Here is a 14,186-nt window from a genome sequence, read left to right on the forward strand (position 1 = left end):
AAAAGCACTGACCTGTTGCTCATTGCCAGACAGCTCGTGCTCCAGCTCTTCATGTTTGCGTAGCTGTTTTTGTACCCCATGCAAGTCTTTGGCGATATCATCAGGAATGCTCTTATGTTTCTCCTAAGTGGAACAGAAGATGAGATTAGGCGTGAATTACAAGCCTGTATTGCAAACTACTTTTTCCATCTTCAGCAATATTTGCAGGGTTCTGTTGACAGAAACTCAATCCATCCTTCAGCTAACATCATAACACAGAAACAACCAAGTAAAGTCCACAAGTAAACACAATGGCTGCCTTTTCTCTCAAAGTCTACACAAGTCAAGAGGCCTACAGCTAGCAAAATGTTGTCCCCTTGCATGTAAAAAGTGACATTAATTTTACTTTGGCAAAAAGACAAATGTCAGTGTCTCAGAGGTAAAAGAAGATTTAGATTCCGTTATTTGGAGTCCGTTGATGTGCTAAAGGTTTGTGGCCATCCAATTACAATCCTACAAGTGCATAAAAGAGAGTGAGGCTGACAAAGAACCTCCATTAACTGACCTCAATAAGAGACAGGGCATCTGTAAGGTCCCTGTAACATTTGTGAATCGTCTCTGCAGCCTGCAGGGTCTCTCCACGGGCATGGGTCAGTTCCAGAAGCTCTTTCCAGGCTGATCTATAACAGAAAACAACAAAGTCAGACACGCCATCTTGAGACTCAGTAATATAATAAATAACAATAATTCTTTGCATTTATATAGCGCTTTTCTCACTACTCAAAGCGCTCAAATATGGTTGAATGCTGCCAGCCTGATTGCATTGTTGGCTCCACTGCTCTTCTGGAAATACTCTGGTGTGTTTGCATGTGTTGGGTGTGTGTGTGTTGTATGTGTTATATGTGTGTGTGTGTTGTATACATGCGTATAGAGTATGTGTATGTAAAAGGACAAAGAAGTCAACACATGAACCCAGAAGGCCGACAAAGGCCACCCTCACTATCACATTGCACTCCATTTCTTCAGCCCTCTCAGTATCTCTGACTCTGACTAACAGAGCAGAATCACCACTCAAACATAAGAAACAAAGTTTATTGTCATCCTTCAAGGTCCTCTTGATGGCAGTAGGTTCACATTTATTTCCACAAACACCTGTCAATGAGTCTTGTTTGGTTCCAACATGGTGCCTGAAGGTCTGCCACTTTCTACTCCACTTTAGCCCCCAAACTGTATCTCATCATTTTATCAGCATGGGGTGGACACCATTTTTGCTTCAATGTATTTTTCTTTGTGATGTTGCAATGCTTCATCAATATGGTGTTAAAGTCCATTTTTGTTCTCATCTCTCCCTGTTTCTCAATGTTGAAGTGATTCTCTATCAGCATGGGAGTTGAGTCTATCTCTGTTCTAATTTAGCCTTTTCTCTGGATTTGAGGAACTCTTTATTGAGTATGATGGTGGACCTTGATTTACCTTTTTTCTCAGTGTTGTCGTAACACTTCCTCAGTGTGGAGGTCATCTCACTTCAATTCATTTTTTTTTCTCAGCGTGTTGTCAGTGAGATGGTCGGTGCCATTTTGCTCTAGTTGGACTTTTTTCCTCAGAAATTGTGTAACGCTTCAATAGCCTAAGGAAGGCTTACTTTTTAATTTTAATTTATCTTTTATCTGCTGGCTCAACACTTCCTCACTATGATGGTTTCCCCTGTTCGGTCTTTGTCTTAGCATTGCTGTAAGTCTTTCTCATCACTGAGATGGACTCCAGAGTTGAAAGTGCACTAGTGGCCAATGTGACCCTGTGACCTGTCACCCTGAGTTTGTAGAAATATAATTCTGTTTAGTGTATATACACACACCCATTTCTAAAATATATGGCATTCCAAAGCATACATCAGACTTGTTAAAGGCTCAAAGACTTTTGTAGGAGTTGTGATGACATGCAGACTGTAAAAAGGGGCAGATGAAGATTAAACATGTAGCTGCTCAAGCTGATAATCAGACGGGCTAGAAGCAGCCGTGAAAGTATAATGGCAGAAAGAGACAGAAAGATGAATAAAGACGGAAAGAATTGGAAGAGCTCAAGAAGGCCATTAAATGATTCTGCTTCACAGGCGCTGATTCACTCCTTGTTTCTAATGGTCAACAGATGGTCAATGGCTCATAGAGATTCCACTGCATTAGCAGGAAAGACAGCATGCACAGAAGAATGGATGTTCTTATTTTTGAAAATAAATAATGTAAAAAGTATAAAAGGACTGTTAGATATTGCTGAAAGTAGAAGCCTTTTTGAAATGCACTAATGAGAGACATCCCAACAGACCTGTGCCTAAAAGAAATGATGCTGACCCGGGCCAACATTACCACTTTAGACAACTTGGCAGTCAACTAGGGCAGCAGAATTTGGAAGGGCACCACTTCTTATGAAAGAATGCAGACCCTGACCTATGAACACTCAGTTGTCCAACTCCCATTAAACTTGTACTGTATAGGACTTTTAGATGTTATCAGTGTTTGGTCTTAATGGCTGATGAACTACATGAGCCCTTTACAGGTGGTCTTTGAAATGCCAGCATGCCCCGTACTCCACTTCCCAGAAGCTTTCTTTATGCTGAACATCTTTGTTTCTTTATTATTTTCTTTGGGTATATCAGTGTTCTCTTCCTTAATCCCCCTCTGCCACTGCGCCAGCGTGCCGCCTGTCTGTTTTACATTACTATAATTCCAATTATCATTCTAAACTGACATTAATGTGAATAATCTGAGAAATTAAAGAAAAACTATAATTCTCAGCAGCCTTATCTTTGGAGAGTGAACCAGCTCAAAGAAAGAAGAAATCATTTCACAGTTTGCCAAGAAGAATTTAAGAAAAAAGCCCTTTTAAATTTCAGTTATTTGTATTTTTATTATTGCAATGCTGGGGAGCATTCACACTTTGGTCTAGCATCCACCCTCCATCCGACTATTGTGAAGATGAACATAAATCATCAAAGACCACACTAAACGACTGCAATGTGACTGTGCTGTTCAAAGGCTTTTCTTCAGTTGTATGCACTCTATACATATATTATATTATAAACTGTAATGTTAGTTAAATATACAGTACAGCAGTAGGCAAAAGTAGGTTTACATTTGTGAGTACGTGAGGCCAGCAATTTCAGTACTTACAAGACTGAATCTCAGTGCACTGTTCCATTATGACATTCATTTGAGTTAATAAAGTTAAGAAAGCTATTGAGTTAATAAAGCTATTGTAATAATCATAACCTACAAGTCTTTTTTTCATACAGATAACTGTAAACCTGCTGTTGCCCACCCCTGTTTATACAACATATCCTTTCTTTTCATATTTCACTTGTCCTAAAATCTCCTCCATGGTTACCATGATAGAATACGTTCAGGTTCAAGTATGAGCTGCGAGTCTAAAAGAACACATTCCCAGGGATCATGCGCCACCTGTTGGATACAAGCTGGAATAGCACGTCAACAACATAAGGACAGAGCCCATTTGTGTTTGATTTTCTTTCCATGTTTTTTTATTTGTATTTATTACCAATTTAAAAGTGTGTCTCCATTTCTTCTAAGGTAAAGCTTTAAGGTCATTTAGGTAGGTGTAGCCCCCCTTAAGAGTTAATTCTTCATCATTTTACTTTGTGTATTGTGATTCTGTGCTCTGTGAAAGGCACCATATTGAGTACACCATAGTTTGCCCAGCTGAAGTTCGTGGGCCAAGTCATCTTATATTGTATTCGCTCGATAATAAGGCCTATAGTCATATGAAAAAATTTGGGAACCCCTCTTAATTCTTTGGATTTTTGTTTATCATTGGCTGAGCTTTCAAAGTAGCAACTTCCTTTTAATATATGATCTACCTTATGGAAACAATAGTATTTCAGCAGTGACATTAAGTTTATTGGATTAACAGAAAATATGCAATATGCATCATAACAAAATTAGACAGATCCATAAATAGAGATATTACATCAATACTTAGTCGAGCCTCCTTTTGCACATATAACAGCCTCTGGACGCCTCCTATAGCCTTTGATGAGTGTCTGGATTCTGGATGGAGGTATTTTTGACCATTCTTCCATACAAAATCTCTCCAGTTCAGTTAAATTTGATGGCTGCCGAGCATGGACAGCCTGCTTCAAATCATCCCATAGATTTTCGATGATATTCAAGTCAGGGGACTGTGACGGCCATTCCAGAACATTGTACTTCTCCCTCTGCATGAATGCCTTTGTAGATTTCGAACTGTGTTTTGGGTCATTGTCTTGTTGGAATATTCAACTCCTGTGTAACTTCAACTTTGTGACTGATGCTTGAACATTATCCTGAGGAATTTGTTGATATTGAGTTGAATTCATTCGACCCTCGACTTTAACAAAGGCCCCAGTCCCTGAACTAGCCACACATCCCCACAGCATGATGGAACCTCCACCAAATTTGACAGTAGGTAGCAGGTGTTTTTCTTGGAATGTGGCGTTCTTCTTCCGCCATGCAAATCACTTTTTGTTATGAGCAAATAACTCAATTTTTGTCTCATCAGTCCAAAGCACTTTGTTCCAAAATGGATCTGACTTGTCTAAATGAGCATTTGCACACAACAAGCGACTCTGTTTGTGGTGTGAGTGCAGAAAGGGCTTCTTTCTCATCACCCTGCCATATAGATGTTCTTTGTGCAAATTGTGCTGAATTGTAGAATGATGTACAGATACACCATCTGCAGCAAGATGTTCCTGCAGGTCTTTGAAGGTGATCTGTGGGTTGTCTGTAACCATTCTCACAATCCTAAGCATATGCCGCTCCTGTATTTTTCTTGTCCTGACAGACCTGCTGGGTTTAACAGTAACTGTGCCTGTGGCCTTCCATTTCCTGATTACATTCCTTACAGTTGAAATTGACAGTTTAAACCTCTGAGATAGCTTTTTGTAGCCTTCCCCTAAACCATGAGACTGAACAATCTTTGTTTTCAGATCTTTTGAGAGTTGCTTTGACGATCCCATGCTGTCACTCTTCAGAGGAGAGTCAAAGGGAAGCACAACTTGCAATTGACCACCTTAAATACCTTTATATCTCATGATTGGACACACCTGTCTATGAAGTTCAAGGCTTAATGAGCTAATCCAACCAATTTGGTGTTGCAAGTAATCAGCATTGAGCAGTTACATGTATTCAAGTCAGCAAAATTACAAGGGTACCCAAATTTTTGCACAGCCAGTTTTTCACATTTGATTTAATTTCATACAACTAAATACTGCTTCACTAAAAATCTTTGTTCGGAAAACACCCCAGTGCTCAGATGTTCCTAGGAAATGAAAGACATAGGCCTACCACTGTTATCTTTTTTGTTGAAAGTAGAGTAAATTATTATGCAGGCTGAGACGGGTTCCCAAACTTTTTCATATGACTATATAATATCACTCAAATAGTGACCGCTTATCTTTTATTAATTTCATTAATTTTACCTCAGATGATCTTGTGTCTGCTGGATGGCCCTGGACTGCGTGTGCCCGTGGACAATAAGAGAATCGGCAAGACCTTGACAGGCTTTGACCCTCTCCTCTCCCAACTCCACCTGCCGCTGGAACCCTTCAAACTTTGCTCTTAGTTGCTGTGAAATGTTAAGAAAAGACATCTTGTCAAAATGTATTCATTTAGTGTGTAAGAAATGTAAGCAGAACAAACAAAGGCTTTCTGGCAGTAAGCAGTGCTTTTCCTTTTTTTTCCTATTAAAGTGAAAGGCCCAAGTATGTAAACGGTTGAAAGATACAGCAATCAGTGCTGCTGCTTCACCAGGCTGCACGCAGGTTATGATCCCATCTGCATGTGGTGACTGCACGTTCTCCACTTATTTATGTGGGCTTCCTGTGGGAAATTGTGGGTTAGGCTAAGTTAAAAGGGCATCCCATCCAAGGCTGATTTCTCTATGTCTCATCACAAGTCTACTCTGGTGAAAGTCAGTTAGTCATTCTCCAATCTGCTATATCCTAACACAAGGTCACGGGGGTCTGCTGGAGCCAATCCCAGCCAACACAGGGCGGAAGGCAGGAACAAACCCCGGGCAGGGCGCCAGCACACACACACCAAGTACAAACTTGGGACAATATAGGATCACCAATACACCTAACCTGCATGTCTTTGGACTATGGGAGGAAACCGGAGCACCAGGAGGAAGCCCACGCAGACACGGGGAGAACATGCAAACTCCACGCAGGGAGGACCTGGGAAGTGAACCCAGGTCTCCTTACTGCAAGGCAGCAGTGCTACCACTGCACCACTGTGCCGCCCTCTAGTGAAAGTGCGGGTTCTTAAAATGTAGAGACTTCTTACCTGAACATGTTCGTAGTTATTCCCATAATCCTCAGAGGCAGCTATCTGGCACTGCTGAGCTATCCATTCTTCCAGTTCCGATGACTCTCGAGTGTACTCATGGAAATGGAGAGCTTCCTCCAATTGCTGCGTCCTGACCACAGACAGACAGAGAGACAGAGAGAAGACAGGCTGCATGAACTGGACAGAAGTGTGAAGAGCAGCCCCTGAAGCCAAACCGCGGCTCAAGCAGCCACAAGCATCACTGACAGTCCCAACAGTGTCATGTTCTGCCACACAGCAGTATGTCTGGTCTGGCGGTACGTTTAACTTCAGACTTTCTCAAAGGATACTTACAGTGATTTAGCAGCCATGTAACAGTTCAGCCAATGGGAAAAATGGATTTCTGATGCATAAGTGAAACCTTTTCAAGCAAAGCAAAATTTTTTCATGAAAGAGTTAAAAAAAGGAAAATGTAAAATCACATACATCTGCCTTTTGCATCGACATTGTCTTAACGTCAGGTGATAATAGTGAGCCATTATTGCAAAGTGTTTAAGAGCACGGAGATTGGGAGAACTGGTTTGGAAAACCACGACAGGGACAATATGAGCTTCTGGGGACTGCAAGGAAATCTGTTAACCTTTAAGGGGGCGAGGGTCCCACTCACATTAGGGCTTAGCTGCTGGATTACAGTACGATGTGTTCAGAGGGTCAGGGTCTGCAGTACTCAAGCACATCTGGAGTGTTTTGTGTATTGTTTAGTTCTTTTAAACTAACATTTGATTTTGTTTATTTACCATATTTTATGACTTCCTGTTTGTCACAGACGCTTTCTTATGGGGTCTCTGCCTGCATGAAGAAGTCATGATAATACTTGCTGGACACCATCTTATTTAAGTGGTCCCTTATCTGAATTTTGAATTAAAATAAACAAAAGGCTTTTTGTTAAAAGTACAACATTTTAAAAACTCCAGGTTTTTGGGTTTTGCTTTCACATCTGTGAATCTCCCTTTGCCCTTTAATGAAAGTTTTCAAATCTTTACTACTTTTGTTTTGTTATGAAAAGACATACTCACTGAATCACAGAGTGTAATGGAGACAGATACGCGTAGATAATAATAATAATAATACATTTTATTTACATAGCGCCTTTCCCATGCTCAAGGCACTTACAGAATATAAGAAAGAACGGCAGGGTATACAGTATATAGCATTGTACAAACCAGATAAATAAATAAAGAAGATTACGACAGTGAATTCAGAGAAAAAAAGCCTAACAGACAACATAATTGATGGTCTCACACACACACACACACACACACAGGTTACATGAGCATCTTGACAGAGAAGTAAACTGAGAGAAGGGTAATAAAGTCAAGTAGAGCTAAAAGCCTTCCTGAACAGATGAGTTTTGAGTTGTTTTTTAAAAGAATTCATGGAGTCAGCTGATCTAATTAATTTCGGTAGGTCATTCCAGAGTCTGGGCGCTATAGAGCTGAAGGCCTTGTCACCCATGGAGTGTAGATTAGTGAGGGGCACAACAAGATTACCAGAATCAGAGGACCTTAGTGGGCGGGCAGGCACATAGTGATGGAGAAGGTCACTGATGTAGTTTGGCGCAAGGTTATTTAAGGCTTTGTAGGTTATTAGTAGGATTTTATATTCGATTCTGTAAGACACAGGGAGCCAGTGAAGACGGAGCAGGATGGGTGTGATGTGCTCGCTGCTGCTTGTTCGAGTAAGGACTCTTGCAGCTGAGTTTTGAATAAGTTGGAGCTGTGATATATGATTAGAAGGGGCACCTGACAGTAGGGAATTACAATACTCGATGCGGGATGCAATAACAAATATCTGTCCACCCTTCCACCGGCCTGAACCACCGAATCCAATTGTAGGACCCAGAGAGTCAAGAGTCTACCTCAGCAGCACTGGGCAGTACACAATGTGCCATCCCAACATGGGGGGTGTCTGGGCAGTCCAGCCCAGGGTACAGCCTGGGCTTATTTAGTGCTACTAGTCACCCTAACCTGCACTTTCTTGGGATGGGGGAATGAGACTGCAGTATCCAGACTTAAAGGAAATGAGCAAAACCCTCAGAGAGCATGCCAGGGCTGAAGATTCAAATGCACTCCTGGATCTGTGAGATATAACAATACAGGCTGAATATAACTCAGCGTCCCACTCAGAAATGCTGAGGATTCTCGTCAAATTCACAATATCTTCCCTTTCCTCTTCAATCTTCAACAAATGAATTTAAAAGGCCATAGCAACAAGAAGCTCTTTGGGCCACGACTCTTACCGTGAGGAAGCCAAGTGCTGCAGTTTGCTCAGCTGGCTCTGAATGCGATCCTGTGGCCAGTCCACCTCATCAAAGCCAAGTTCAAAGACACCATGTGCAGCCTTGTCCATGGCGTTCTGTAGCTCCAGGGCTTGGTTATTGAGAGCTTCAATCTGACTTTTCAGGACCTGCAGAATTATTAACTGATATTATTAGGTTTATATAATTCAACATCCAAGATTACAATATCCCGCAACTGGCAAGATTACAAGTTAGGGAGTAGTAGTTCAAACATTACAAAATGACTCCAATGAAGAACTAGCAGCTTTTACCAGGGGCTTTACACCTCTAGATAACATAAATACTGTGCGTTACTCTACTGACCCAGCATCCTGATGTACAAATAGCAGAGGTAATGTGACCTACTGGACAGCTATGTTGTATTGAGTAGCCAGATGAGATTCTGAAATTATCCCTGTTCTGCATCCCTAAACTGATTTTAGGCCACTTTGTTTGCATAGTCCAGAGTTCATTTTCTAAAATAGTTGTAATTTCTGTGAAATCTGAACAGGTTTTGGATTGTCCACCACTAGTGATGAGCATAACAGGAACATTTTGATTTTTTTTATGCAGTTTTGTGACTCTGACACTAACATTAGTCTCACAGGCAATTTCACAATTGTAAAATGAGAAACTCTTTAAAAAGAGGATTTTGGGGGTGGGCTTAAATGCTTTTGGGGGAAGAAAACAACTGATACTGCTCCCTGAAGACTTGTCTACCAGCCAAAAATCAATTCTATTCATGCCGCTCAATCACATCACCTCAGAGGTGCAGTAGTTTTTTTAAAATGTCAAATGCTGCATATTTTACAGCCAGAGAAGCTCCAAAACACACCATCGTACACAATTCTGTGTTTTCTGCACAGGAAATCTCACAATACCAAAAGCTACCCTGTTACCTAGCAGCCACTCTTTCCTATTTCCCAATTCCCAGTGGAGCTTTGAGTTTCATTTCAGGCTCTGATGCATCTTCAGGATTGTAATCACTAAGACTGTTGTCATAATTGGTAAAGTGGGCATCACAATACAAGCTACAACAACCATCACAACACACAATAAACTGCCTACACACCTGACACGAGTCCAGTGATTTTGTTTTTCTACTATAGATCTTTAAATTAAGACTAAATGACAGGTAGACATGTGGAATTAATGTATGAAAATTCTTCCTAACAGTACATAAAAACCTTTCTGCTTGTGTCAATAGAACAATGAATACGAAATGCCATTTACTCTGTGAATTTCTTTTGTTAAGTTATTTAAGAAACTCCACCCGTCGGTATTGCCCTGATCTGAGACTCATAGACAAGGACTCAATTACAACTGCAAATTAAATTTCACATAAGTGGTTTCACTTATCACTATCAGCCTCAGCGCCCATTTATCTACATCTTCTCATTAACATGTGGGCAGCACGTTTACTTGACAGACTAGGTAATTTCCATAAACAAGCTGGTGACCCTGTTAACGTTGACAGTTGTGACACATTGGAATAAAGAAGGCCTTTGTCATCAAGGCAGATCCTTTATTACACACCAGTTATAAAAATGAACTCATAGTATGAAGGACTGGTGTGGGCTACTTTTAAGTGTCCTTCCTGTTTCCAGAAATAAAAACATTTATTTTTAGAAAACTTGATCCTTAAATGAAATGAAACAAGGACTAAGTCCTCTATCCAGGCCCAAAGAGCAAACTTGTCAATAAAGCTATAATAAAGCTATATATAATAAAACGTCCCTGAATAGAGCCAGAAAGGCACTTGTTTTGGCCAGTTGAGCCAAAGGAGAATTCCATCAGTTCATTGGGATTCTTCATAACTGGCTCATTCTTTTGTTCCCTGTTACCCACTTGCTTTTCTGTTTGGAAAGAATTTGAAACACTCTTTTGTTTTAGCTGCCTGGACTACTGAAATTCAGCCTAAAAGCATCCTAACTGACTACAAGGGAGTGCTGACTAGAACAAGAAAACAAGAACATAATACCGCTCTCTGGACACTTTCCTTCGACTTCCTTTTTTCATTCAGATTGATTTATTGTATTTTTAGTTTTAAGACTATTAATGGTCTAGCACTGATTTGTAGCTTTCAAAGTCCACTGTTGATTTCCTGTGATCGAAACAAAGCATTCACTTACTGTAACGTGAAGCAAATATGGTATGGAAACCTATCAGCAGTACATTAGCAGGACTGCACATCAAATGTCATGGATAGTATAGTTACAGCTGAGACTGGGTTCACTCTCATTTGACTTCCATTGGAGATAGAAAACCTGTGGGTCACTCCAGTAGAGGAGCAGATACACAAGCAAACTAACCAGCTCAGATACAAAAGAACTTTTCTGTTGCACTCTCTGGTTAAATCTGTCATCTTTGGACTGAGATTAGGTTCTCCTATAGTAGCGTTGAAACCCTGTGGATGCACAAGTGAAACACACAACTGAGCTAAACAGGTTTTTGTGTCATTCAGTCACCTTGAATTGATGTTATCTGCTAAGGTGGGATGTCTCTATACATAATAACAGGTGGGGATGCCGGGCACTCTTACAGTATAGCCAATGCCGCTATTCAAGATCTTCTGGGACACCTTGACTAAATGAACCCACAATTAACAATAAAAACATTTTTGCTTATATGCATCTAAGCCATTTAAGCTCTTATCTGTTATGGATTAATTAAGCATCATACTTTAAAACATGTTACAAAAACACTGATTTTTCAATAGATTCTTTTCTGGTTTTATATCACCATTATGTGCACTATGTTTCACATCATTGATTATTCTTGTAAATTCATTTGCTACATTTTCAGACCCTGCTTATTCCAATAACATCCAATATGTGAAGATGCAAATTTTACCTTCTGCTGCTTCAGGAGGTTAAGGGTGGCCGAGCTGTTTTTGCCATAGTCATCACTGCTGACTAGTGAATGGATCTCAGCGGCTCTGGACTCCAGCTCTGCTGCTTCCAGATGGAGCTGTGCAAGCAGCACAAGGACAAACATGAAAAGCAAAGAGTCATACAAAATGAAGAGTGAGGGAGCTGTGAATCTGTCAACCCAAGCATGAGGAGACAAGGTGAAGAATAAGAACTAGCAAATCATGTTTAATTAAGAAGTGACCAAATATTAGCAGCATTGTGAAGGAAAGACCTGGCCAAAAACCGAGTCATTAATGACTAAGCAAAACCAAGAAAAACAAGAAACTAAAACCATTCAATGACCGAGGTAAAGAGCTGTAGGGCCTTTGGGGACTGCTCTGTAATTGCAATTGTCAAGCAACTGGTACTGACAGGCAGGCTAAAGATAAACGGCAAGCTACTTGGTGTGGGGAGCAGTGTGGTAGTGACTGAGGCGTGATGAATAATTGGTAACTCAACACAGTATAAAACAGAGATATCATCTGTTCATTCTTTTATGACCTCATTTACACACTATATGGTTGTGGGATCCTTTCCCAGCAACCCATCAAAGGGCTACACAACTCGCAGTTAGCCTGATGTCTTTAGTCCTAGCTTATATGTGTCTTAAGATGTTGTAACAAGAAGGTTATTTTGTGCCAAAATAAACTGTGAAATGTATTTCAAAGATTTACAATTGAGCTGAGAGAGACAGAGAGAGAGAGACTGCCATAGATGGGTAGAAAACAGGTGAAGGACACACAGGCAGGTTATTTTAAATAGTGCTGATAGACCAAAACAGAGACCAAGACTGTAGAAGTCATAAACGATGAGAACAGGTGAAGATGTTATTTTGGCACACAGCCCATCTAGCAGTTGCCCATATCTGACAATAATTTTATGAATATGTAATTATGTGAGTGTTTATAATAATAAGGATCCAGAACAATGTCAGAAGCATCTCACTATTCCGTCGACATTCCTTGCTGGATGGGGCATGTGATTGTCAGCATTCTCCCACTTGGCTGTGTTTTCCCTTGACTTCTCTCTGGCTTGAATATGTATGTATACATGATTATACATTGCATTCTGGGAATGAATGTTATCTTTTAAAGAAAGTTAAATACATCCATCCTTCCATCCATTATCCAACCCACTATATCCTAACTACAGGGTCACGGTGGTCTGTTGGAGCCAATCCCAGCCAACACAGGGTGCAAGGTAGGAAACAAACCCTGGGCAGGGTTCCAGCCCACCACAGTGCGCACGCACGCACACCCACACACTAGGGACAATTTAGACTCGCCAATGCACCTAACCTGCATGTCTTTGGACTGTGGAAGTACTCGGAGGAAACCCACGCAGACACGGAGAGAACATGCAAACTCCACGCAGGGAGGACCCAGGAAGCGAACCTGGGTCTCCTAACTTGTTTTTGTATTATATTTCTCTCTTGTAATTATTTTCCGCCATGGGTACAAAAGGGATGGTATTGGCTCTAGTCTGTTGGGCATCAAGAAACACATCCCAGGGGAGAAAGAGCACCCCCTGCTGGATACAGATGTTTTGCTCCCCAGTGAGTACACCTACACACTTGTGCCTTACCTGCTGCAAGGCCACAGATTGCTTCAGCCTTCTTGCCCTTTCTTTGCACATTTCCTCCAGCAGATCCCATGCTTTCTGCAGTTCTTCACACCTCTGTTGGATATCTGCTTCTGCAAACTGCTGTGATTGGCTCATGTTAGACCCCTGCTCCAGGATGCGTATAATGTGCTGTTTGTGAGCATTGACCTCTGCTTGCAGTTCCTGAAGAGATAAACCGAGAGAGACCACTGAAATTATACAAGGGTGGTACCAAGATGTATCACAGATCTGGCCATTGATTGGCTCTTACAGAGACCCTTTTGAGAGATGTGCCAAATTTGGAGTCTTTGATCAGAAGACTAACATGGCAGTTCGTTTTCTACTGAAAATGAAAAAAGTCACCATTAGACCCAGACGTCTGTCTCTACTCTGCTCAGTGGTTTGACAATAAAAACTATCCTCAGCCTGACAGAATGGACAAATTCTTAGATGGCCGACAAAGAGCAGAGAGAAAGAAAGAGAAAACAATGGCCCACCGTAGACACGATCATCTAGTTTCTGGTGCCACTTCACAATCACTGTTACCAAATGTGCCCAAGAGCCACTCTACGTTTTATCATTTTTCCTTTGTTACCTATTCTCCAGTAAATGGGCGTAACAGCATCTTAAGTGCACCGCTCTCCTTACCTTGTGCTTCTGCAGCAGACTCTGAGCTGAGTCCAGCGATCTGCCATAGTTGGATGAGCTGGCTGCAGGTTGGCGCTCTGATATCCAACTGAGCTCCAGGTCCAGATCATGACAGAACTCATAAAAAGCAACTGAGGTCAACAGCTGTGCCCGTCTCTTATCCAGGGGTTGTTGTAGGGACTCGAAGCTGTCAAACACAACGACATTAAAGGGATTGTTTCCCCCCACCTCCCCATTTGCTTTCACACTCATTGAATCTTTCTGTCTGGAAACATCAATGTTATCTTAGAAGCACTTTGATAAAATGGCCACCAAACCATTCACTACAGAATATTCTAAATGGTGACTGTTCTGTTTCAGAATTACTTGGTCAAGTCATCGTAAAACAGCTTG

The 14,186-nt window shown here is 41.1% G+C and overlaps 1 protein-coding gene across 1 annotated transcript in view; it reads right to left on the bottom strand.

Annotated features, from left to right (window-relative positions):
* Window positions 1-14,186, bottom strand: part of sptbn5 (spectrin, beta, non-erythrocytic 5) — a 153,835-nt gene that overhangs the window by 69,370 nt on the left and 70,279 nt on the right. The window contains exons 25-32 of the mRNA XM_051919747.1: window positions 13,794-13,980; window positions 13,128-13,328; window positions 11,485-11,601; window positions 8,593-8,759; window positions 6,312-6,444; window positions 5,447-5,592; window positions 545-659; window positions 13-123 (exon numbers count right to left, since the gene is read on the bottom strand). Coding sequence (XP_051775707.1) covers window positions 13-123; window positions 545-659; window positions 5,447-5,592; window positions 6,312-6,444; window positions 8,593-8,759; window positions 11,485-11,601; window positions 13,128-13,328; window positions 13,794-13,980 — 1,177 coding nt within the window. The remainder of the gene's footprint in view (window positions 1-12; window positions 124-544; window positions 660-5,446; window positions 5,593-6,311; window positions 6,445-8,592; window positions 8,760-11,484; window positions 11,602-13,127; window positions 13,329-13,793; window positions 13,981-14,186) is intronic.

The sequence above is a fragment of the Erpetoichthys calabaricus genome, chromosome 16 (assembly GCF_900747795.2).
Source record: "Erpetoichthys calabaricus chromosome 16, fErpCal1.3, whole genome shotgun sequence".
NCBI classification, from domain to species: Eukaryota; Metazoa; Chordata; class Cladistia; order Polypteriformes; family Polypteridae; genus Erpetoichthys; species Erpetoichthys calabaricus.